The 24,594-nt window shown below is 45.3% G+C and overlaps 1 protein-coding gene across 3 annotated transcripts in view; it reads right to left on the bottom strand.

Annotated features, from left to right (window-relative positions):
• Positions 1-5,845: 5,845 nt before the first annotated feature.
• Positions 5,846-24,594, bottom strand: part of MACROD2 (mono-ADP ribosylhydrolase 2) — an 891,460-nt gene continuing 872,711 nt past the window's right edge. For all 3 annotated transcript variants that reach the window (XM_054194034.1, XM_054194036.1, XM_054194035.1), the window contains 3 exons: positions 18,786-18,860; positions 12,102-12,170; positions 5,846-10,177 (listed from right to left, as the gene is read on the bottom strand). In XM_054194034.1, coding sequence (XP_054050009.1) covers positions 12,109-12,170; positions 18,786-18,860 — 137 coding nt within the window. In that variant the 3' untranslated portion in view covers positions 5,846-10,177; positions 12,102-12,108. The remainder of the gene's footprint in view (positions 10,178-12,101; positions 12,171-18,785; positions 18,861-24,594) is intronic.

The following is a 24,594-nucleotide window of genomic DNA, read 5'->3' as shown; positions in this document are numbered from 1 at the left end:
TGCCAGAACTTAGGTAGCTGGTTGGTCTGCTAAGCATGTCTGGGTAGAACACAAGTTGGTGAAAGACATACAGCTCCTCGAAATTTTGGCTGTATTTTCGGGGCTAGTGGTGGTATAAGAGCAGCAGAGCTCCACAGCGGCTGTGTGGGAAGGGGAGGCCTCCCTATTTTGGGCAGGCTGGAGCTGAATATGCGCCAACAGTGTGCCCAGGTGGCCAAGGCGGCCAGTAGCATCCTGGCTTGTATCAGGAATAGCGTGGCCAGCAGGACTAGGGAAGTGATCGTCCCCCGTACTCAGCCCTGGTGAGGCCCCACCTCAAATACTGTGTCCAGTTTTGGGCCCCTCGCTACAAGACGGACTTTGAGGCACTGGAGCGTGTCCAGAGAAGGACAATGGAGCTGGTGAGGGGTCTGGAGCACAAGTCTTGTGAGGAGCGGCTGAGGGAGCTGGGGGTGTTCAGCCTGGAGAAAAGGAGGCCGAGGGGAGACCTTTTCGCTCTCTGCAACTGCCTGAAAGGGGGACATAGAGAGGTGGGTTTCAGCCTCTTTGCCCAAGTAAGAAGTGAGAGAACAAGAGGAAATGGCCTCAAGTTGTGCCAGGGAGGTTTAGATTGGATATTAGGAAAAATTTCTTCACTGAAAGGGTTATCAACTATCGTAACAGGCTGCCCAGGGAAGAGGTTGAGTCGCCACCCCTGGAGGTATTTAAAAGACAGGTAGATGCGGTGTTGAGGGACATGGTTTAGTGGTGGGCTTGGCAGTGTTAGGTTAATGCTTGGACTCCATGATCCTAAAGGTCTTTTCCAACCTAAATGTTGGAACGGCTGTTGTACGGCTTGGGGACCAGGATTAGAATCATAACCCATCTCTAAATCTCCCTTTCCCAGGGGTTCAGCAACACAAGTCAGAGCTTTAGAAAAATAATTTCAACTATGCTGCTGCTCTTGCCTGGCACAAGAGGTCAGCCGTTGTGGGAAGGGCCCACCAGTGAGAGAAATTGCTGGTGAGCTGGGTACTTTCTTTGTAGGAAAGGAAGCAATGGTTCATCTCAGTTCTGTTTTCTCCAGCCCCAGCGAGGCTGAACAGCAGGAAGCATTTTCATTGCTCATAGCTCCAAGTCTCTTTTCAGCTAATGGCTAGTGAAAAGCACAGCGCTTTTTCTTGGGGTCATGCTGCTGGGGTTGCCGTGCAACCTCCAAGGCTGGCTTGCTGTGCCTGTCTGCTGCTGTCATGTTCCCACCATCCCCTCTCCTTCCCAGGTGTGCAGCCATCTCCATCTGCCTCCCACCCAAGTTCTCCAGCCTCCTGCTGGGCCTTTGGCCTGAGTTTTGGGCAGTGGCTGCTGTCTGGGAGCCCTCGGCTCCGTGGTGGGACTAGTGGCTGGCTGGCCGGAGCTCAAGGGCTCCTGCGGTGCCCACCAGCCTGAATAATTTCCTGCTCTCCCCAGGTCTGACTGTGTGTTGACCAACACAGCCCAGGGCAGGGGTGTGCTCCAGGGCCGCCTCTTCCCAGCAGGAAAAGAAACAAGTGTGCAGATTTGCCAGACAACTTTCTCTGTATTTAAGGTCATGTCAAACTTGCTCTCTGGATAAAACCAGAGAGGATTGCCAGCATTTTTTTATTATTTTATTTTCAAGTGAAACTCTAGTCCTGTCTTTTGTATTTGTCACTAGGTTTGACTGTGAAAAAAAACAAAAACAAAACAAAACAACAAACCCTCTAAAAAAAAAACCCCAAACTCACCTTGCTAACAAGAAGCATTTTTTTAAAAACCGTGGTTTCTGTCTTCCAGATCATGGTACAAATCAACTTAATCGCACAGAGGCAGACACGGATTTCAAATACAGAGATATAAAGTAACAACCCCCCGCCATGTCTAGTGGCTTTATTCAGCTCAAATATTGGCTATTCAAGTCACGGTGCCGAGGCAATCAGGTGGGGACTAGAGTTCACCTGCTGCCCAGCTTCACCCAGCCTCTCCTCCGCCACGCTCGCGCCTCTGTTTTCTGTGGTTTTCCTATGTGTTTTCTCTGTTTTCATCTGTTTTTCTTGGTTTTTATTAAACGGATATGCTGCAGAAAAAAACCAACCCATCAGCAACATAACATATGTTGCATTGATAATATACGCAATATGATCTGCATTGAATATAAGACGACAGTTGTATAATTACCATACAATATATCAACATGAGATGTAATGTGCTGATACTAATTTTACATACAGTGTAAGATTTGATATATTAATTTATTATGTCATTATATTACCTATTCTCTGTAATGTTAAGTCTCGAATCTTGCTAATGACACAGTATACAAAGAGGCAATTTAGTATGATGATGTAGTTACTATATAGTGCAATACCAATACATTTTATATAGGAATAGTTCAAAAATCAGAGTATTATAGCATAGAGCTTATACAGTACATAACATATTCTGTTTTGTACACATGTAGTGCCTAAGTTACATATATACTTCATAAAACACCACTTTGTGTTATAGATTATATTTTGTTACATATCATAAACAGTGTATAGTATATATTTTATCTATAATACCTGCCCTATAACACAGTATTTTAGTAGATAGTGGGTATATATTACCTCCATACTAGTTGATATCTGTAGGCTATAAGTTACATAGTATTTACATACAGGCCGTTGTTTACAGAGTGTATAAAAATTAGTTTAATCTAAAATACGTTTTCTATAGAGTTAATAGTTTATCTAATTGAATTAGATATATGTACAGCACATAATAATATACATTATACTATCTAAAATGTATTAACTAGACATTATCTAATACACAGTAAATACAGAATATTTACCACATCATGTATTACGTAGCGTATGTCATACCTATACGTATGTAGTACATATATACTATTACAGAATACACTATTTAAATCCTATATTTTAGATTAATTGGTGCTCTTGGGGCACTCATCACTCAGATGCTGAACCCCCTCTTCGTGTAAAGTGCCCAGGGAGGGGGAGAGGTAATCACCCCCTCCTCAGCACCCGGCCTCTCCACGTTCACCTTTGGGTGCAAAAATAAACATAACCCCCCTCCGGTGCCGAGACGATGCGAGTTGCAGGGCTCAGGACGCCCGGTGGATTGCTGCTTGGTTCGTGGGTCTTTGCTGCTCGTTTCAACTTGATCTTGCTGTGTTCCGTCGTTCTCTGAAAATCATGGTCTTTTTTTTTTCCAATACTAGTTTCCTGGCTTGCTGGGGGGGACAGACGGACATGGCAGGGGGAATAGAAATAAATAAATAAATAAAAAATTCAAGTTTAGGGCTTACATTTCCCCTCCAGAAGGGCGCTGCTTGCCAGCAGTGCTCAGCAGCTGGTGTTGGACATCCGCTGCACAGACCCAACTGGCTCGTCAGACTCTGCAAAACCCAGCAGCGGTGGTGGGGCTGCTTCCCAGGCTTGTGCTGAAAAACTTTAATAAAAGCTTCCTGCATTCTTGCCCCCATTGCGCTAGTTTGGGACAGTGTGGTCGGTCTCACTGGGCTTTGGCTTCCTTGCCCTTTTCCATGAACACTCATGTTGACTAAACACCATTTCTATGGGGTGGGAGGCGGGCTTTTCTCAATCGCTTCTACTGACCACCATATTTCTGATGAAAACCAAACTTGATGGCAATGTTGTCTTCTTGGTGGTACCGTTTCTAAGTCAGACGTGTCCAGACACAGCAGGAGGGAGTACAGCAACCTGTCCTGTAGCAGCATTTAGGTTGATCAAGTGCCGCTTCCCCTACAATCTCACAATGGTCCCAGGATCTTCTTGAGCACACTCGTCTGGTCTCACAACAGTCCTGCAAAGCTCCTTGAGCACCGCCCTCTCCAAAATGTTGTTGAACTCATTGAGACAAGGCATATTTCAGCCCAGAGCTCCTCTTCCACCGAGGAGAGGGTGATGCTCCATAGGTTTAAACCAGAGAGAAACCTCACCTGCCCCACACTCAGAAGGTGCCCCCAAAGCAACGAGCCCTCAGCTGCCACCAGACAGAGCAGCATCCCTGGGTACCGCCTCCACCAGCTGTGTTTTCATCAGGACTGTTTATTTCCTTTTTTTTTCTACAGGAATTCATTACGATAAATGTTTTATCAGTGAATTCCAAAGGAATTAACAGAGATTTGCTGCTTACTTTAAGGGTTTGCCGATAATTCTAATGGAACTAGAAATTAGTTTTTTTAAAATGTCTCCTGACGCTTATTGCAGGAAAAAAATAAAAAATACAACCCCCAAGACCAATTAAAATCCCAAAGCACAGATTTCACCCTACGAGATAGGATCAAGGTCATAAAGACCCTTCGGAAGCTGCTGTGCAAGAGAAGGGGGGCGGGGGGCAAGGAATCAAAGCCAATTTATTTAAAGCGTGTACAGAGTCCTCTGAGGAGTGGCAGTTTGCATGGAAATCCTGCAAGACAACCCAGTTCCTCCGTGAGAATCTCTTCAAGAAAGCAGAGCAGGAAAAGTGGCAACCAGGCCTCCGCTTCTGCAGCCTTAGAGTGACCTCCGATGTTTTCAGCTCAGAAAAAGTCTTCCCCAGGTGCAAGTCTACCACTTTTCCAAGCAAGATCTGGAAGGGGAGGTGTCAATCTGGCCAGCAGCAACAGGAGTGTAATCAAGGAATAGTTTATCGCTCATCTCATCCTATCAGACTCACTTGCTCTTTGCTTAATCCACATCATCCAGGCAAACACCCATCGCTGCGAGGGTCTGAGCAGCCTCAAACATGTGCCCTTCTTTGTCCTCCAAAACCACAGGGGTTTTCCTCTCAACCTTGTGCTATTCCAAAAGGGTGGGACAGAGAGTACTTGCTGCTAGATGAGAGATGAATTTCTTTTTCTCCTTTTGAACATGAACACCTGCCACGGACAAAAAGGTTCCCTTGCAGCAGAAACAGGCTACAGCATGGGGAAAGCGAGCGCCTCCTTCCAGGCGGTACGGTTCTTGAGATACAGTGAAAACCGAATTCCTGACGAACTACCTCCAACCCGGTGCTGTGTTACAGCTATTGCTGGTATTTCTCTCACTCGGGTTAGCTTGCTGCTGCCCCGTACATGACAGTTGGATCCTGTAAAAAGGCAGGCATTCCCCATACCCTGCCGTCTCCTGTGCCTTGTCCTCTTCCATTTGGCCGTCAAAGGGTTGCAGGCGAAGAAAGGTCCCATTTCAGAGAGGGAATCCATTCATCAGAGAGCTTTGAACACACAGAGCCAGCCCTCTAGCTTCGGTTATCAACGATTAAATCCTTGGCCTTGGATAAGAAGAGCAAGACAGGGTCGGTATATGCGTGTTTTCATCTATACCGGTGCCGTGGGAAGAAAAAAACCACCTTCCTGATCTTTGCAGTATCTTCTACCCTTTCAGTCTTGAAACCAGCGATAGCATAAAGGGCAGATAACATCTAGCGTATGTTGCATCTTCTCTATTATGCCTGTGGATTGCATATGCACGGGAGTATTCTTTGACAAATGATAGATGCCGAGGATTTTAGTACTGCTACAACTGCTGGGATGGATTTTGTAACATCTCTGGTGCAGCGATGGAACCAACCGAGCAACCTTTTCCCTTCTGAGCTGCAAAGACCCCAGTCTTTTGGTGATGCCGTCCAAAAAAATCCCTCCGAGGTATCCATGTGTCACAAGACTCTGCCATCAAGTGAATGATAAATTCAAACGGGGAGCCGGCTGCGTGCGCTGGCGATCCCATGTCCAAGCTGAAACATCGACAACTGAAGTGACCGTCGGTTGTCACCATCAGGAGGGAATAAACACAAATAATGATCAGCGTGGTTAGGAGGGAATAAACACACAGGCGGCATCGCCTTGTCTTCAGGATGAGCTTTATTAACATTTTGCTTTAACAAACATCATAGTATGAAGGCATCGATTCTAAGTTTTCCAAGGCAGGGCACAGACAAAAGGAAAAATAACAGACTTGGAGGCAAATTCAGCATGTAAACGGCAGAGTAACAGAAGAGCATGTGTTAACCGATACAGCTGCTGGACCATCTATGAGAAAACATTTTGCAAGCAACAGTCTACATTTCTTCGCATCACAGTAAAAATGTATTTTTGGATCAAGAAAGTTACCCTTTTAAATTTTTTAATTTTTTTTTTTTAAAACATTCCTTTATATCACAAATGTTATGGTAAGGCAAATCTTTGACGAATCCTGCGATAATACACCCTATTCCCCACGAAAATAGATCCACGTACTCTGTTAAGTTTGTCATTTTAAAAGCAAAGCCGGCATGCACTGCACATAGAGAAAAGTCTCCTTTTTTTCTTTTTTAAATATATTTTTATTCAAGTGCCTAAAGCAGAATGGTGTTAATTCACAGAGAGGCTTTCTCAGTGCTTTATAGAAAGACTGACAATAAGCTGCAGCAAACGCGTGACCCATCGTTACAGACTATGTCTCAAATATCCCCTTTGGATGTCTGTATGGAAGCAAAGCCATTTGTCACCGGAGCAGCCACCACCCCGAGGAACATTGTGCCTAATGGTAGGGATGAGTGCTCTCTCAGACATAGAAGCAGAGCCCGATACTCTGTATGTGAACACCAGCACCAAAGGGCTGCTACTCCCTTTACGCCACCCACTGCAAACGCCTTTCGGGTTTAAACCAAAATCCTTGACACAAATCCCTGCGGAGTGATTCTTGGTCTGACGTTTGCTCTTCTACAAAACCAGCTCCCCATATTTCCACAGCTCCGGCAAGAGCAGTGGAGACCGCATCGAGGGACACGGGTCCGGCCTCGACTACTAATTCAGCTGAAGACCTCACGCTGCCAAACTATACTCGCTTTGTGACTGGTAAAAACCCCCAATTTGAACAAAAACCCACCTGAAGAAAGATGGATATAAGACGCAGCTGCAAATTGTCTTGTAAGGACTTAATCAACTCCTACGTTCCTTGCTTTACATCTCCTACCTGGGCTTCACGCTTTACCGCTGCATCCTCGCACAAATGGCTCATGGTTTCAAAGACCCACTGCTGTTTGAGGACCAAGGTTAAATGAAAAGTGCAATGAAATAACTGTCAGGGGTTAGAGAGTGTCTAATGTGATGCACCTTTGTGGTTATTTTTTTTTTTAAACTATCGGTCAGTCTTCACAAGGAGTTTAAGGAATCTTTGTTTCCTTGCTGAACTGTCACGCCTTGGCAGCCAGCCTCCTGGGGGCTCCCCCTTTGGCTCCCTCGCCAAAACTGAGGCTGGCGATGGCGAGAGTAACAACCGATACACAGATCATGGCAGCCTACAGCTCCGTTAACGTTGCCTGTGGGTGAGCATGATGGAAACAAGAGCGGAGCTAGATTCAGGGGACCGGATACTCCATCAGCTGAAGTCACCACAGCTCAGCGGAGAATGGTTCACCTTGGCTGAAGACCTGGCCGCCTCAGGTCTCCTTGACATTTCATAGAATCACAGAATGGTTTGGGTTGGAAGGGACCTTAAAAATCACCTAGTCCCAACCCCACTGCCATGCACAGGGACACCTCCCATAGACCAGGTCCCTCAAAGCCCCCATCCAACCTGCCCCTCTAGTTTGGGGCATCCACAACTTCCCTGGGCAACCTGTTCCAGTGTCTGACCATCCTCACAGTTTCTTCCTAATATCTACTCTAAATTTACCCTCTTTCAGTTTAAAACTGTTACCCCTCGTCCTATGGCTACACTCCCGGATAAAGAGTCCCTCTCCATCTCTCCTGTAGGGCCCCTTTAAGCCGAGCTCACCGACCCTGCGGGGCCAGTTCCCTCACTTAGCTAGACTGAGGGAGCCCTTCAATCCTGGTCTTTTCACAGCAACCGCACAAAGGGGAAACAGAGAAGAGACACCTAATGTGTTCAAATTCCTCTTTCTCCCAAGGTTTTTCTCCACTCCTCCTCCATCTGTTATGACAGGCGATTTCAATCCAAATCACCCAGTTCAAAAAAAAAAAAACCATAGGGAATGCGCACCGTGTAGAGGTACTACCTGCAAGGCCTCCACTGCAAAACTGCAGTCGGCTGGAAACGAGGTGAAGGAACAGGAGAGGAAAAAAAAATAAAACCATGTCCCAAACGACACGGTCTGTCAAGCACGAGCCCAGGGATGGGAAAGAAAAGCAGCAGAGACACCTCAAAGGGAACAAGGAGTCCCTTCAAGGGTGCTCTGAGAAGAACAAAGCCTAGAGGAGTGGTATTTAGCAAATTTAGGTAGACTTATCAATATTATGAACCCAATTCATAGGCTTACGTCAGCTCATTTGCTCCTTCCACAGTTGATCCAATTCAGAGTTATGCATCCACCGATCTCCAGGAGAAAGAGGTGATGAAGAAGCTCCTTGAGATCTTCTCCGGTGCTAGTGTCTCCTGAGTTAAAATGCCACAGGAGCTGGCACATGAAAATATTCTGATTCTTCTGATCCCACCACAAGCAAACATGCTGGAGCCCCCCCATAGGGAGCCAGGGGGCTGCCTTTCTAGGGGCCGTACTCTCTAGGTGACATCTGGGGCTTTTCTTGTTTTCCTTACCAATCCTTATTTGTCCTGACACCCCTTTGAATCACCCTGCAGCTCAGGGCAGCCATCAACTGCTGTGGCCAGTGCTAGGTGTGTTAGGGCCACATTTGACTCGCTGTTACGTCAGTGGGTGATTTATCACCAAACCTACTCTATAGCTGGGATAAACCCAGATGGCAGAAGGATAGAGATATGCCTTACCTTGCTTTTTCCTTTTTTTTTTGGACAGCTAGTGAATAACTATTTTGGGATTCGTGCGTAATTGGGGGCAAAAAAAAAAAAAAAAGAATCAATTACTTCGCTTTAAATGATCAATTATCAGCAGCATTTTAAAATACAATTTGTAGCACATCACACCCTGGACACAGGTTGCGTGCTCTTCCATCGAGTGTATTGTCTATCGGTTTCAGTTACAACATGGTTAGGAAATGCATGTGAAACCCTTTTGTTCCTCTTCTAAAAAATTTCAGTGCAGCATTTGCTGGCAGAACAATTGACATATGGTGAGACATTCTTATCCGAATAACTGTTAATTGCTTTGTAAAAAAAAAATTAAAAAAAAAAAGAAACCATGCATATGCAGTAGAGAATATAATGAGGGCTCACACAAGATACGGTGTGAAGTTGTTAAAGCCGGGAGCCGTATTTAAAGATGCCTTGAATGCAGAGTGCCCGTCATCCTCTGTCACTCGCAGGCTTGAGGAAATATTTGTTGCCTACCTGTACCCAAAGGTCATACTTACGGCACTGATTTTGAGGTGCGCGGAGCTAACTGGAAAAGTGCAGGACTGATTCGGGGTGCTAGAGCTGTTATTTTGGTGTATAGGACCCAAGGAGAGACATGGCACAGCTTTCCCAGGCCAGAGAGAAAGGGGAAGGGCAGAGCCACGGATGATGCTGAGGCATCGGGATGATGGAGTTAACTCGCGAACTCTGCTTCCAGCATGCTCTCAAGGGAATCTGGCCAGTGCCTCTTCCAGCAGCCAGGGTTCGGCCACGGCGACCTGCCGGCGGGTGCTCGCAGGGGGTACCGAACGACAAACCTGGAGGCAGGCAACATGCGGGGCTGTCGCTATCAATATTTGTGAGATTTTGGAGTATCTAGTCTTCCAAATGCCTAGCACAAGGAGGGCGGTGGTTTATCAGCGTACGCGGATTATAATCCTTTGTGGCAGTCCATGCTCTCGAAGCAAATCTCCCTTTATAACCCGGGGAACAGTTTTGAAAAAAAAAGGTGGAGGAGGAGTATAAACTGGCTCCCACAGGTTGCCTGCAGACAACTGGGAACAGAGATAAAGATGACAGAAAAGGGGTGAGGGCCTGGGAACAGGCTACTGATGATACAATGCAGGAGCTAAAGAGACCCAATATAAGACAGGGACTCACGGTTCAGAAGAAACTGTTGTAATTGCAGGGATAATTGCAAAACATTGTTAGAACTGGGAAGTTATGTTTCTTTCCAACAGGCTTACAGAACAAAATGCAATGAAGAACAAAGAGAACTTAAAGCAAAGAGTCATTTCCCCAAAGCGCCCTCCCTCCCAACCCGCGGAGCATCTCTGCGTGCTCTTTTCTGCCAAGAATGATGCCGTAGGATGTCAGTGCCTGCCCGTCGGGTGTCCTCGGGTCTCTCCTCTCCCGCATCCTTCCTGTACCACAGTAAGAGAAAGAAAAGAAAAAAAAGAAAAAAAAAAAAAAAGGCAAAATTTCAAACGTCTGCACAGAATCCAGGTCTCATCTTTTTTTTTTTTTTTTTAGCACAGATGCCTATGGGTTCTCTTTCTGCTATGCACGCAGCACGGGTATGTGTCACACGGTTTATATATAACAGCCACTATTAACTCTATAGCAAATTGGCTGCGCTCATTAGGGTTTCTTCATTTTCCACAGCACCGTGCTACCCAGCTCGATATCAGAGGCCCCCAGCTCTGGTGGGTGCTTCGGTGCTAGACCACAGAACTTCTGTTAAAAACAACATCATAAGCAAAAGGATCTCCTTGGCTCTGCAAGACCCTTTGAAGTTTAACAGGCTGATCAATCCTCCCTGGGTACCCGCTCCTTGCAATTAAAACGGCAGCAACAGTGTCGCGAGGACTTCGATAGAGAGCCACGAAGGATTTAATGACTTCTTCTAATCAAGCGCATGCCGTTAAAATGCTGGGTGCGCCCCGACTCAGGCCCCTTTGCTTCAGAAAGGTGCTGGCAGAGCCAGACCTTTCAGTGGAATTGAAGGGATTTATAAATCGATTGCTAATTGTGATATTATTCCTGTGAACTCTCCCTTAGTACAGCAAAAATGACTCCAGCCCAAAACATTCATAGATATTTTTTTCCCTAGGAAAAGGCAGCATGAAACACAGACTTCCTACAGGCCACGTGAAAGCAGGAATAACCATCAGATATATTTTTTTTAAACTGAGGAGAGGTACTAACCATTCCCTGTATTTTTCACAGCGAGGATTTCAATAGTCCCTCTTCCTTTTCTGACTGAACAGAACATACAACCTTCCCACTCCCACCAGGGAGTGGGAAGGAAGAGCCGTGGAAGCCACATTTTAGTGGCGAGGGTGCCTTCTAGTTTTGCTTCAGTACTTTTTACCAGGGACCCCATCAGGCCTATTCCTCACTCCAGCAGTACGGCAGCACATCGTCTGTACGCTGACAAGGACAAAGGGCTACACTCAGTAATAAGGCCTTGTATTTTAAATCTCTGGTACAGCTGCCACCATTGAAAGCCACTATAAGTTGGTCTTGAGCTACGTGGAATCCTGTTACAAGCACAAATAACGCATCTTGTTTATGTGATGTTGGCGTCTCATGATAACCCCACGCCAAAGGAAGGAATGTGCATTAATGCTTAAACACTACTTTTGAGGGAGAAATGGCAACTGCTTCTTGTGATTGGGGGTAAGCCTCGGACTTTTGTTGTCCTGCCAAATTATTCATTTTTATCTAGGGGGGAGGCTGCTTATGCTTACGACAAGCTCTGCAGCAACAGCCACCATCGCACGCTCCTGCCACGCGCTGCCGTTTAGCGTATTAAATCCACAAAAAGCTCCAAAAGGCAACAGAGCTCCAGAAGGCAGCCCGCTGACTTTGCCTTGTTTTTCAGCACTATCGCTACAAGTGACGTTAGACATCGAAGAGCCAAGGGCAATAAAGCCCTCATGACGCCAACCTGTTGTTCCCAGAATACAGAACTGATCTCGGTTCCAACCGGTATAAATTGCCTGTCATTTTCCTAAGCAATGCCAAAAATTGTTCACTCGGTTACTCTTCTGTTCCTTATCTCGGTGCTGTCTTGCCTTCTGATGATCTAAGACCGTGCGCTGTCTAAATCCATTACAATTGCAGACTGCTACTCTAATATTTACTTGACAAATCAAGTCTACTGGATATTTCTATTTTTTTTTGGTGTAACACGGGCCATATTAGACAATTTCTTTTCCTTTGTATTCTGTCTGTTTTGTTGGGGGGTTTTGTGCTGAAGTCTAATTAAGGTCATTTTTAAAGCGAGTTTTCAAATAGAAACTGAATAGGAAATGGGAGAAAAAATAGCCATAAAGGTCTTACCTGTTACTTAAGCTTCCCGCTCTGTTTCTGTAGGATCATCTATACTTTCAACTTGACTAGTCATTTCAGCTGAAAACAAAATGAGACAGTCATCAAATGCTATTCTTGATACTTGTTAAGTTTATTATAGAATCACAGAATGGTTTAGGTTGGAAGGGACCTTAAACACTGTCTAGTTCCAGACCTCCCATTGGACCAGGTCGCTCCAAGCCCCGTCCAGCCTGGCCTTGAACCCCTCCAGGGATGGGGCAGCCGCAGCTTCTCTGGGCAACCTGGGCCAGGGGCTCATCACCCTCATAGTAAATAATTTCTTCCTGATATCTAATCTAAATCTTCCAGTCTGTCAAACAATAACCACTTCTAACTCAACGGAGACATTTATTGTATTAAAAATTCTATGTCGTAAATCCGCAAAAGGGTCTCTCGGGTCAGCCATCCTAATCTGTGCTTCCATGAAAGCCCCGACGAGCAGTCCCGCCCGGATGCAGGCTTCAGCGTGGCTAGAAACTCAAGCCTCTAGATCTAGTTTTTCCCTTGGGTCTGCATCCACCCAGTTTGACTTTGGCGCCCAACTTCAGTGCCCAACTCAATGATCCTCCTCTGTCTCTGTAGGCCACAGGCAGAGATACAGGTATCTCCAAAGGGCAATTTAGGGTTTCGCTGGGCTAACTGGTCTCGACCCTGCAATTCAAACATCTATGGGCTTCTGACAAAGTCCCTGGCAGGAGCCGAGGCTGAGCTGCGGGCTGAACGCGGATCCATCTCCAGTTACAGAGATGCTGCCGCTGCCTCCGGGTGTCCTTGAACTGCAAATTGCTGGAGCTTAGGAGAGGATTCAGGGGCAATATCACTATACTCCTACCCACAGTAGTTCGCTCGTGTACTATCCATTTACAAAACCAATCTTTTTTTTTTTTTTCCATTTAAAATTCCTTAAAACATAAGAAATAATTTAAATAGAAGGCTTAAACTCATTTCAGCATCGCTTTTGTCAAAAATATCATGTAAACTATGGCATGTGTGATTGCTCCTATCTAGGCCAAATACAAAACGGTTACATCAGCACGTGCATTTTTAAGATTAGAATTTAGTATTTGTTCTGCAATGAATTTGAATGAAGCCATTTATGTTAAGACTTTTTTTTTATTTATTTAACTTTCCTTTATGTTGTGGTATCAACTGCAGATGATGAGTCATTTGACATGGGTGATGGGGAAAAACCCTCCAACCTGAATGGGACATTTGGAAACTAAAGGAAGATGGGAGGGGGGAGGGGAAAAAAGACAAAAATCAATGCTATGCTACTTCCAGCCAAGCAGTATGATCTCTTTCTGAGTCAATATCATGTCGATATACCTGTTAGGGTCTTGATGAATTATTTGTAAATTATTCATCATCCATATGCAGAAGAGATACCGTAATGGCTTCCTGGATGTATGCAATGAATAATAAGAAAAGTATCCGCTCCTGATTAAGAAGCTCTGATGCACATCGCATTTAGCGATGTTGTGTTCTTTACCCACATTTGCATAGCAAAGACAGGATGCTTAATAAAAAATCATTAAGGGAAGGCTGCTGCGCACTGATGACAGCAGCCTTTCTCAGCCTCATTATGCCGGCCGGTTTCACTGGCTGGGTTTTCTGAAAATACCATAAGGCTTCACTCAAGTTCTACAGAGATCTCCTGCAAAAAATAAAGCTTGATTCGAAACCTGAGGTTAGGCTCCATCAGCATCTCAGATGACTACATCTCCTTTGCCTTCCTTTTTTTTTTTTTTCTTTATGAGCAGTAGACCGCCATCTGTCATGCTGACAGTACGTCACATAGAGGGGGACAAATTGCAAACCACCTGGGAATGCTTTAGGGGCAACATGAAAGCACAGGGGGAGCCCCCGCCAGCGGGGAAGCGAGAGGAACCACCGAGTCCCACTGTTTTGCAGTGGAAACGGCAGCCAGGCATCCTGCATCAGCGGCACAAAAAGCATCCGCCGTGCACACCGCAGCGGGGAGGGGGCTCACAAGCGCTAAGGCACCGGCAGGTTTCATCATTAGCTTTTTCCTATGTGTTTGTGATTAAGCTTGGCTCTTTGTATCAACGCTGGCAGGGACAGGGAGATCTACCTGAAGGATAAGCTTCTGCAGAGCCCTTGGTGAACCTCAACAACAGATGTCCCTACAAGGCCGCCTACAATATCCTCTATATTTAGCTGGAAAATAACATGGCAGTGAAGTACCTACCGCAAGAGCAGATGGAAGAGCTGCCACCGGGTATGGTGGGGATGTGACTCACAGCCCTCGCTGCCTCCCAGCGCAAGTCAGCGTCAGATCGACGCCGTTAGCCCCGGGCATGCTAAACAGTTGCTAAACATCGTTAAACAATGTTTTTAGAGGTGTTTAACTGCTAACTTAGGTTACTGGTCTCTTTGCACCTACAATAGCCAGCAGGTCAGCTCAGCACCTGAAGTTCAAGGAGGGTGAGCACCTCCTAAATTCAGTTTTCTGCTCCTCCTTCTGCAGTTTCATGCGGCACTTTTTACACCAGAAATGGACATTTCCGTGCAACAGAAATGGACATTTCCCCACATTCTCCCTGTGTGTTTTCCCTTAAGTTTTGGCCTGTTGGGGAGGACCCATCTGCATCCCCTCTCTCAACCTGTGAGCTGCTCAGCAGCTCTCAAGTCATAACCAGGGAAGGATTTCCCCCCAAAAGCAAGCAAGTTCCCTGCAAGAGGAGGAGAAATAACCCAGCACGCAGTTCACATCCATCAAAGCACTGCAGTTGCTGCTGACCCGGTGGATGTGCGTCAGCAGCAAGGCATCCTGCCTCTCCCCTGCAAGAAAGCTACCTGCTTAAAAGGTCAGCTAGCCAGGAGTCACCATGTAGCATCTAAGTAGAGAAGACAGGCAAACGGGACACTGGAAAACCAAGTTTAGAGTCACCTGTGAGAGGGCGAGTGCATTTCCCCACCCGCAGGATATTATGCTGTAGACCTGGACGGCAGAGAAAACGGTCTTGATTTAAATAGGAGCTCAGTCAGACTCTTGCAAACACAGCTTATTTCTTCAGCCGCTTCCTAAACAATGTTTCCTCCCTGCATCTACATAACTTGGGTATAGCACGTTCAGCTATAACTCCAGACTGCCTAGAAAAAAACCCCATATATTTTAAATTCTACCTGCGGTGTGGTGATGAAACATTTTACTGTTTACTTGATAGTTACTTATTTCTTGGATATTACATCAACACCATAAAAAGCATGAGAGTGTTAGTCGTTGAGATCTTGCTTTTATGTTGCTTTGGTGAATCACGTGAAGGTCAGGTTATGAAGTTCAACAAGGACAAGTGTAAGGTCTTGTACCTGGGAAAACATAATTCAGGAGTGCAGCACAGGCTGGGATCTACCCAGCTGGGAGCAGCTCTGTGGAAAGGGACCTGGGGGTCCTCATGGACAAGCTCAACATGAGCAAACGGTGTGCTGCTGTGGCAAAGAAAGTCAACACGATGCTGGGTTGCATCAATGAGGGCATCACCAGCGGAGATAAAGCAGGCATTATTCCACTCTACTCAGCGCTTGTCAGGCCACGCCTGGAATACCACGTTCAGTTTTAGTCCCCGCTATGCAAAAGAGATACGGACAGGATGAAAAGAGTCCAGGGAAGGGCCACCAAGATGATCAAAGGACTGGAAAGCCTGCCATATGAGGAAAGGCTGAGAGACCTGTGTTTGTTCAGCCTTGAGAAAAGAAGGTTTAGGGGAGACCTCATCACCATATTCCAGCATTTAAAGGGTGTCTACAAAGAACGTGGAGACTCCCTTTTTACAAGGAGTCGCACGGACAAGACAAGGGGTAATGGGTACAAGTCACACCTGGGGAGATTCCGACTGGACGCAAGAAGAAAATTTTTCACAATGAGAACAATCAGCCATCGGAATAATCTCCCCAGGGAAGTGGTGGATTCCCCATCGTTGGAGACTTCTAAGGTTCAGCTGGACAGGTTGTTGGGTCATCTTGTCAACATCGTCACCATGCTTTTGCCAAGAGAGGTTGGACCAGATGATTCTCGAGGTCCCTTCCAACCTGGTATTCTATGATTCAGGTTGCTGATCATTCATCAGCCTGCACAAGCGTATAAAAAAAATAAAATATGAAATTTCAGGTTTGACACTGCCTTCACCTTTTTCTTTTCTCCTATTGTGTCAGCAAGTAAAGATGCAGCTTTCCATGGGCTTGAAATAAAAAAGGCGAATGCATAACCCCATTATGAAAGGAGTGAAGAGTTTCGCCCACCTAATACCAGCTGGAAACTCACATCTACCTTAGTAATCTTTAAAGCTTTGGTGGCGTTAAAAAAAGAAAAAGAAAAAAATAAGAATAAAAAAAAGTTGCCAGCAGGGAAACATCGTCTAGGACACCAATCAGCAAAGGCGGGTTTTGTCATCATTAAAAACTACTCATCAGCAAATTTGTCCTGGGTACGAAAAATTTAATATCCGGGCGTGTTCACCCTGGTGGCTGATGGAGATTGTCAGCAGCAACCTGCATCTCTGTATACACATGCCTATTTCCAGGCTTACGTGCTCACCGTCTGACAGCTTTCCTGACGGAGAATCACGCCCAGCTTTCAAATAATAGTAATTTCTGAAATATATCGCTATTACGGCCCTGCCCACTAGATGAACCAATATCGAGATCCACCTAAGCTGTCTAAACTCTCTGCATTTCTAAAGCACGCTTCACTGTGATATGGTACATGAAATTAAAACACAATAGCTGGGCTGCCAAGGGGTACCTGGTGATATATGCTTGTGCTTTCAGCTGTGAAGTGATGAGCTCTCCTGGGGCAGAAGAAAGGGGACTAGAGAAAAAATAGGCAATTTACATAAAAATTACTGACAAAGGGAACCTTTTTTGGGTTTGTTTTTTGTTTTTTTTTTTTTTTAATCTCGACTAGTACCCAGTACATATAAAAATTTTAGGGCTTTTTTTCAGCAAAACTTAACCCTTCAGATAAAACAGAGCATAAGGAGTTTGATTCTTCTGCCGTTCCGATTTTTTTTTAAACACTTAATATACGTCCCCAAGAAAAACCGCCACTATGATCCCAGTAGCAACTTAAGCTGCAGAGAAATGAAGACTTCCCTGAACAGCAGAGTACTTTTCTGCAGCCTTAGCAAACACCCTTTTCCTGTCCTTGTGGGACGGTTCACAGAAAAGGAAATTACAAGCTGAGTTATACATAGACGACCTCACAAGATAAGCAAGATCTGAAACAAAGAAACCTATCATGATTGTAATTTCAGAAGCTGTCAGCTGATCCAGCTGTGCTGCACCATGGCACACATTCAACAGCTACACCATCGCTTTTCTTTCTAGCGGGAAATCTCTTAAGATATTTTTTTAGCAAATTTGGATTTGTTTTCACTAAGCAGCCCAGAGCATTCCAGGCATCCAAAATCCAAATATTGTAACGTGACCACAAGTTTTTGGTTGGTTTGTTTGGAAGAGGAGAGAGAAAGCGTGTTTGGCTTTACTCTGCACACTTACTAGTAAGAGCATAATCTCTAGTATTTTTTTAAAAAGAAAAACCATTATGCACACTTTCTTTTCCTGTGTTTGCAAAAACTTCCCTACAGGCCAGTATCTAAGTCGGCCACCAATTCAAACGCTGCACCATGGTCTGACATCAGCGAAAGGAAATCAGCATCAGATTCTTTGTGTGTAACTAACATCAAAAAGAATAACATTGCTTTGTCTTTGAGATGTAAAAAAAGCACGCCTGAATTTATACTACGTCAACACTGAAGAGGCTAAAGGAGAAATCCAAAAAATTGGTCTTTGCTACAGAGAGGCGCCCACTTATGATAATAAAACAGGGACTGGAACTCCAGTTCCAAAAGCACCACCCTTTTGAGCAGTAAAGAGGGCCTTTTGGGTAAAACCCAAGAAAGCCCCTTATGTAGCTTTGTTAAGCTGTAAGAGCCTATCTAGAGGTGCAATAAAGGGTTTGCCTCACCAAAACCTAAGCACAGGGACAGCTAGGTCATCTGCTCACTGAGGTCAAGAACAAAAAAAATTTCATTTCCAAGTCAGGAGATTCGGGTTGATAATGTCCACAAACCTGGCCGCAACTGCTGTTGGGTCACCAAATCGCGACAGTTTTATCAACGGTAAATGTTCTAGGGAGAGAACTTCCTTCTGCTGCCAGACTGAGCTACACAGGGACTCCGAAAGAGGAGGAGGAAGAGAAATCAGCTCTGAGCTAGAAGGCGGCCAACATACGAGTTCAGAGTCCTTATACAGCCAACGCTTGCCCTGTGATGGGAGTCAGGCGCTAGCATAGAAATTTTCAGCATATTATCTTCTGACTCCCATGTGAGACTACACATCTTGGCCAATTCGACATCCAGACCAAAATTACAGTGAGGCCTAAAATATCGTTTCGTTAAAAGGTAAGCGGAGCGAACATACCGATTGATCACATAAACCCAGTCAACTAGAAAAGCAGGGCTATGGCACTGAAAGGTACTTCCACCAGCCCTCCAAAACAGAAAACTCTCAAGAAGACTTGGTTGAAGAGATTCTAAATATAACTCCTATTCTGGGGGGGAAGCATACAAACAAACCCCAGAAAGTCATGTTACACAGCCACCTCAGGACAACTAAAATATCAGAACAACATACCATCCTTATTTGAAATGTCTGCTGCTTCACACGCAAGGTCAACTTTCATGGGCTCCACAGAAGTTTCCTCTTTCCCTATAAGACAAGCCAAAGAAAGAGAAAAAATCAATACTTACATTACCCAATTAACGTATAATTCTCAGACTCTGTATGCCTGGGTTTTCTTTTCTTTTTCTTCTGGCATGCTCTTACCTTTAAAAGCTCTGCTGCTGTATAGTGGCAGCCATGAGAGAAAAGGGTAGAGGATACAGGGGGAGGAACAGGGTTTGAAAATAATTGCTTGGATATTTGTAGCGACCTGCACTCTTTTCTAACTGGGATTGTTAAAACCACATCATGGTGTGTGCCTCTGCCTCCCTGCCATTCTTTTCGCATCGTTTTTGAAGAATCCCTTCTGCTCATAAAATGCAATATATGATGGGGACCTAATCGCACTTATAAAGTTTCTCTAGCTAGCAGAATAAAAATAGCTACAGTGAGAGTTCAAATATACCGGGTAGTCAGACACAAACTAGAATCTGAATTTAGGAAAATGCATTTTATCTCTGTAACTCAACATTTTTATCTCTTCTGCCTTGGGCTTATCTGGAAGCTTAGATTCAATCTCCTACCGATATTTGAAATGGAAAAAAAACCAAGCGGTTCTGCTGTTTCGTACACAGTTCTCCTAATATTCTGTCATTTAGAGTGCCAAGAAGCCAATTTTTAGTTAATTTCCATCACGCTACTTCTCTACTTTTGCGGCCACTACAAAGCCTGTTGCACGTATCCTGTGGTTGAACTACAGGATGTCAAGCTATTGGTTGCTAAGCGATCCAATCCAAACATTTGGGTGGTTATTATGAGACAGCAAAGTGTAGTGAGGACCGAGACATCTCAAAAACGGTCTACTCTTAAAGCTGAAATCATTTACCTCTTCAGCAACAGAGATTAAACGTTCACGGTCCCACAAATGCCGCCGCCTCCTTTCTGTGGAAGTCTGGAGTGAGTTTTTTAAATGCACTTCGGCGCATTACAGTTGTTTTGTCCATAACCATGTATCTACTGCGGAAGTTTTCAGCCAGTTTTCCTTCTAATCATATCTGCAAGCCAGTGCATTGTCACGGAGATTTCAGTCTCCTCTGTGCTCGCTATGTTGGCAGTGCTATTCTCACAGGCGACTTCCAGCGCACTATCTATGGTGCTCCCGAGCGCTGAAATGCTAAACCAAGGACCCAGCAAATACAGAAACCAACAAAAAACAGCAACCAGAAAGCTCAATTAGCCATTTTAGTGACTGGGGGGGGAAAGCGCAATGGATGACTTCATAGTGATGGCGATGTCACCCGTCATTTTGATAGCTCTTACTTCTACTGCAGAAATCCTTCAGTGCATTGTCGTATCACCAGCTCCACCTCTTCCACACTGGCATAAATCATCTCCCCGTACAAACAATCAAAATGCCTGTAAACATCTGTGATGGTGAACTCCCTGTGCCAGCGAGTGCCCAAGACGGTCCCTTTGTGGGCACATCAAATCCCTGACGCTTCTCCGGGGAATTCAGGAGAGTGAATGTGGTTTTCTCCTCAGGTTTCTTATGCACCAACAGGCCCAAACTTTCACAGAACTCATCTGTGGCACTTTTTCGCGCACGCAAAGGATAAACACAGGTCACTCCATTGCGGAAGCGCATGCATACGCCAGGAGCTTGTCAAGTAGGAGGCTGAGAAGGTATGTTCAAAATCCCTGCCTGGCTTCCTCTAGCAAAACCAGTATGAAATTTGGGTGACTATGAAAGCGCTAATTAATCAAGGAAGATCCACTGAAATTTGGGTTGCGCTACATTTCCATCAGCTGGAGGAAGGAGCTCTAGGAAAAGCAAAATTCTGGAACACCAACCGTCCCGCCACGAGTGCCGCCAGCAGCAGACACAGCCTTTCCCGCTAAGACACTTGGATATCTGGTGTAGGGATTCAGCTGGTGCCTCTGAGTCCGACTTTGCCTCCTCTAAAACACTGCCTATTAACCAAATCAAGCAGATAGGATATGACAGGTTACGTCTTGGCTCCCAGCTTCTCTAACCTACTCGCTCGGCTGTTGTCAGCTCCTAAAGGCACCCATGTGAAGTTTCCAGGCCCTATCCCAAGATCTCCCATTAACTAGCCGGCACGCCTGGCTTCACCACGCTGCCAAAAGGCTTCTCGCTTTCCGTTTCAGAAATCTCTCGTGCAGCTGACAGGTGCAAAGGAGTATTGGCACAGCGCTAGGTGAAGACGGAGCCTAATTAAAGACAGGACATTTTGGGCATACGCATGCATACGAGCATGTGCACATGTGTGCACATGTGCTAATTAGGGCTGCCATTACAGGGACAAAAGCAGAAGGCATGGAGAGCCCTCGGTACGAAAAGCCACAGGTTCACCTCTCGCCATGGGCCGCCCTAGAGCAGCAAATTTGCAAAATTACTTTGCGAGAAGTTTAGGGCCATGAGCTCAGAAGAGCCCTAATACGCATTCTGCATTTTCGCCTTCTTTCCAAGTCGGAATGGCTGATTCCCCATCATTCTAGAAGGCGATTGTGCCCGCATTAAAGTTTTTTTATAGTGTATGTTAGTTGCTGGATATCGTCAGCAAGAAAATGATAGTGGGGAAAAAGCATTCAGGAACAAACAAGGCAGAAAATATTTTAAATCTTAACAAAGCCGAGCACCACCACAAACCCTGGGAGGAGGCTTGCGCATTGTATCGTCCAATTTTTGGGAAGACTTTCAAACGCAGTTCATATAAATCTTCATTTCTTCCCTTGCTATTACTGTGGGTGGGGGACAGGAGCATTCACTATACTGCTATGCCCGTGGAAAGGGTATTCTCCAAAAAGCTTCTTCCCCCCCGTGCAGTAAATCCAAGTGCCACAAAGAAATGAGCCCATTTCACATAAACAGCAGAACCCGATCAATACCAGAACCACCTCAACAATCAATTTATTCCAGAGGCCTCCCCTCACCCCCTTGTTTTGATTGCTTCACGTTACAGCACAAACAAGCGAGGTATTTCGGGTCTCCGAGCAGGAGCAGAGAGTTACCGAAGGGAGGGAGCCTGAGCGATACCACTTTCAATTTCAATTACCATTTCCAACTGCGCTCCTGACAGAGCTCGTTACCCCAACTCTTTGCAGGCTGGTTACACAACCAGCCTCGCGCTAAGTGACAACAGGCTTCTGGCGCGAGCAAGGATGGCTCCCAGCCTTTTGAAACGCAGAAGACAAATATATACCGGGAAGACAGAAAACTCTGCACACTCTTATTTCATCTGTTTTTTCTCCTTTATAGTCACACTCTGTCAATAGTTCCATGTGGTTACAGCTAATACACTGTTCTTTCTCTAGAGAAAGGCAGTTCCAGATTCACGTACGATTCACAAGATTAACATGAAGATGTGGTGGTTGTTGGTACATTAGCATCAATTTTAAAAGTGCCCGAGTACAGAAGTCAGACATCTGTTCTCCACACCCCTGATAAATCCTAATAAGTAAAAAGTATAACCTTCCTCCTCCTCCTCCCTTTGCACGCGGTTTACATCTATTTCAAACGATAAAAGCAGGCAACTATGCTTAGAAGCTGTGACACAGAGCAATCCATAAAACTCATTTTTACCTGATCATCAGCAAGGCTTTGCTGTGTATTGAAGAGCGCCTTTGTGAGCAGGACAAGCTTTGTACACAGGCTCCTCTCCAAGGTAATTCAAAGCAAAATCCCAACATAGCCTCCCTAGAATCGATGAATCGTTCCTGGAAGGTGCCTGAGCTGGGTTTCTGCTCTGAGATGCCCACCGTAAGGGAGTTCATTTCTCTTTACCGATCCTTGAGGGAGCCTGGGAGACCAGGCTCCCTCAGCAGAGCCCAGCCTTCCAGAGCAGCCTTGCACCAGGTGTGGGTAAGGGACTGTCAACTGGGCTCTGAATCAGGAATCGGGATTTCAGCTGTTAGATCCTAGCTTGTTACAAGGTCATAGACTAGCTTTAAGACAGACAGAAAAACAGATTTCACGCACACATAAGTTCTGTCAGTGCCATCAGGCAACACCAAGATAACTTAAAAAGCTCACAATTTTAGAAGCCTTGCAACAGGAAATCCTGGCCCTCGGATCATTCTGAATATTTGAGAAATAATACAACAGTCTAGACAACTACTTCTATTTTCACAGAGAAAACGGCAAGGTCATTACTCCTGTAACATGTCTGCCCAGCGATTCTGGGTGATGCCACAGGAATTCCAACCAAACACTATTCTGGCCACAGACAATTCGCAATCAGGGGAAATTCATTCATCGTAAATTATTTGTAGAGCAATTGTTTCTATTCATGTTATATACTTTGGAAAAAATCACCTCTGTCATACAATACGAAAACCACATTGCAGCTATTCTGAATGATCCATATTTTCCTGATTCATACCCAGCCCCAGTGAATAAAATTTATTAGGTTGAGTTTAGCTGTAAATATGCTTCCCCTAATTGGAAGACTCCGAGAGATGGAAGCTTGTTAAAATCCAAATTTCTCTGGTTAAAATTTGAAGGCGCCATTTTTCATCTGCAGCAACAAAAAAGACAGACAAAGCTCTTCTGACCCAGAGCCGCATTGTCTTATGTGTCAAAACCAGTTCCATTTTTCTTGCTCTGCAAATAGCCAGAGCTGTTTTTTCCTACTTCACAGTCATTTCACTGGAGCTCTTTGCTACTGTGACTGTCAAGCCTTCACGTACTTTGTTTACCGCTGTATTTTAGTAGCATTATAAATGCTGCTTCGCTTAGGAACAGAAGCTGTCCGTGATACAAGGGCTCAGTTTGACTCCTGTTTGACACCTCCATCTGGGATGACTGACCCCTTTAACCACACCAGATTCTAACACATAGAAGATTTCTGCTGTCTTTTTGTATGGCTCTACATGCAAAACACCCAGCCTGCTGCTCTCGGGGCTCTAAAACAAACACAGCAATCACGAATCACGATCCGTCTTTACTTTGGTATGTTGCAATCGGTGGGCGCTTTTTCCCCTCGCCATCCTTGCGTGACACGCAGGTCAAGCACGGCAGTGCTGAGTGTGCTGGAATGGCACTGCTGCAAAGGTGCCTCTTGCTCTTCAGCGCGGCTTCGTTAACAACAAAGGTCTCCATCTGTTAAATCAGGAATATTCTGCCTCAACCAAACCCCCCCAGCAATTCGTCACCAGAGAGGTGAAAAGAAAACCCAAGGATGTAGATTTCAGAGGAGAGCGTGCTGGCCGGGACGCTGGCTTAGCTGAGCTTCTGAAGGCGCCGAGCATCGTTTCTTAATGCCACACGTGGGCTGTCAGGCTTCACATCGCAGCCCTTTCATCGTTAAACGCAGTGTTTACCCTCCCTTTTGGCATTTTGGCTTTGTCTCCCAGAGTAACCCAGTGCAATGAAGCTCCCTGGCCCTCCAGTGTAGGGCCCATCATCTCAGCGCTCTGTGCTTGTGCACGCAACTGTACCTAAAGGCATCGCACTGCTTCCAGCCACTGTTATTTCCAGCTCAAGCTGAACCGCAATTTTTTTTTTAACGCGATTTAAAAGTGTCTAAGATCCGCTTATCCCTATCCCCTTCCAGCCCTTTATTAAACACACTGTTAGTAAATCTCATTATGCCTCCTTTTCCCTAAAGGTGGGAATGGGAGCGCAGTGAGGATTGTCTCTCAGCAATATGGTCCATAAGACCCATACAAATTGGGCGCCTCTAAAATCACTAATGCCCATCAGGAGCTCTTTGTATCTTTTGTCTCTCTGTAACAACAGGATAAACCTGCAACGCAGCAG

Source organism: Rissa tridactyla, chromosome 3 (genome assembly GCF_028500815.1).
Source record: "Rissa tridactyla isolate bRisTri1 chromosome 3, bRisTri1.patW.cur.20221130, whole genome shotgun sequence".
Classification (NCBI taxonomy): domain Eukaryota; kingdom Metazoa; phylum Chordata; class Aves; order Charadriiformes; family Laridae; genus Rissa; species Rissa tridactyla.
The sequence above is the reverse complement of the archived record's forward strand: the minus strand, read 5'-3'. Positions and strand labels throughout refer to the sequence as shown.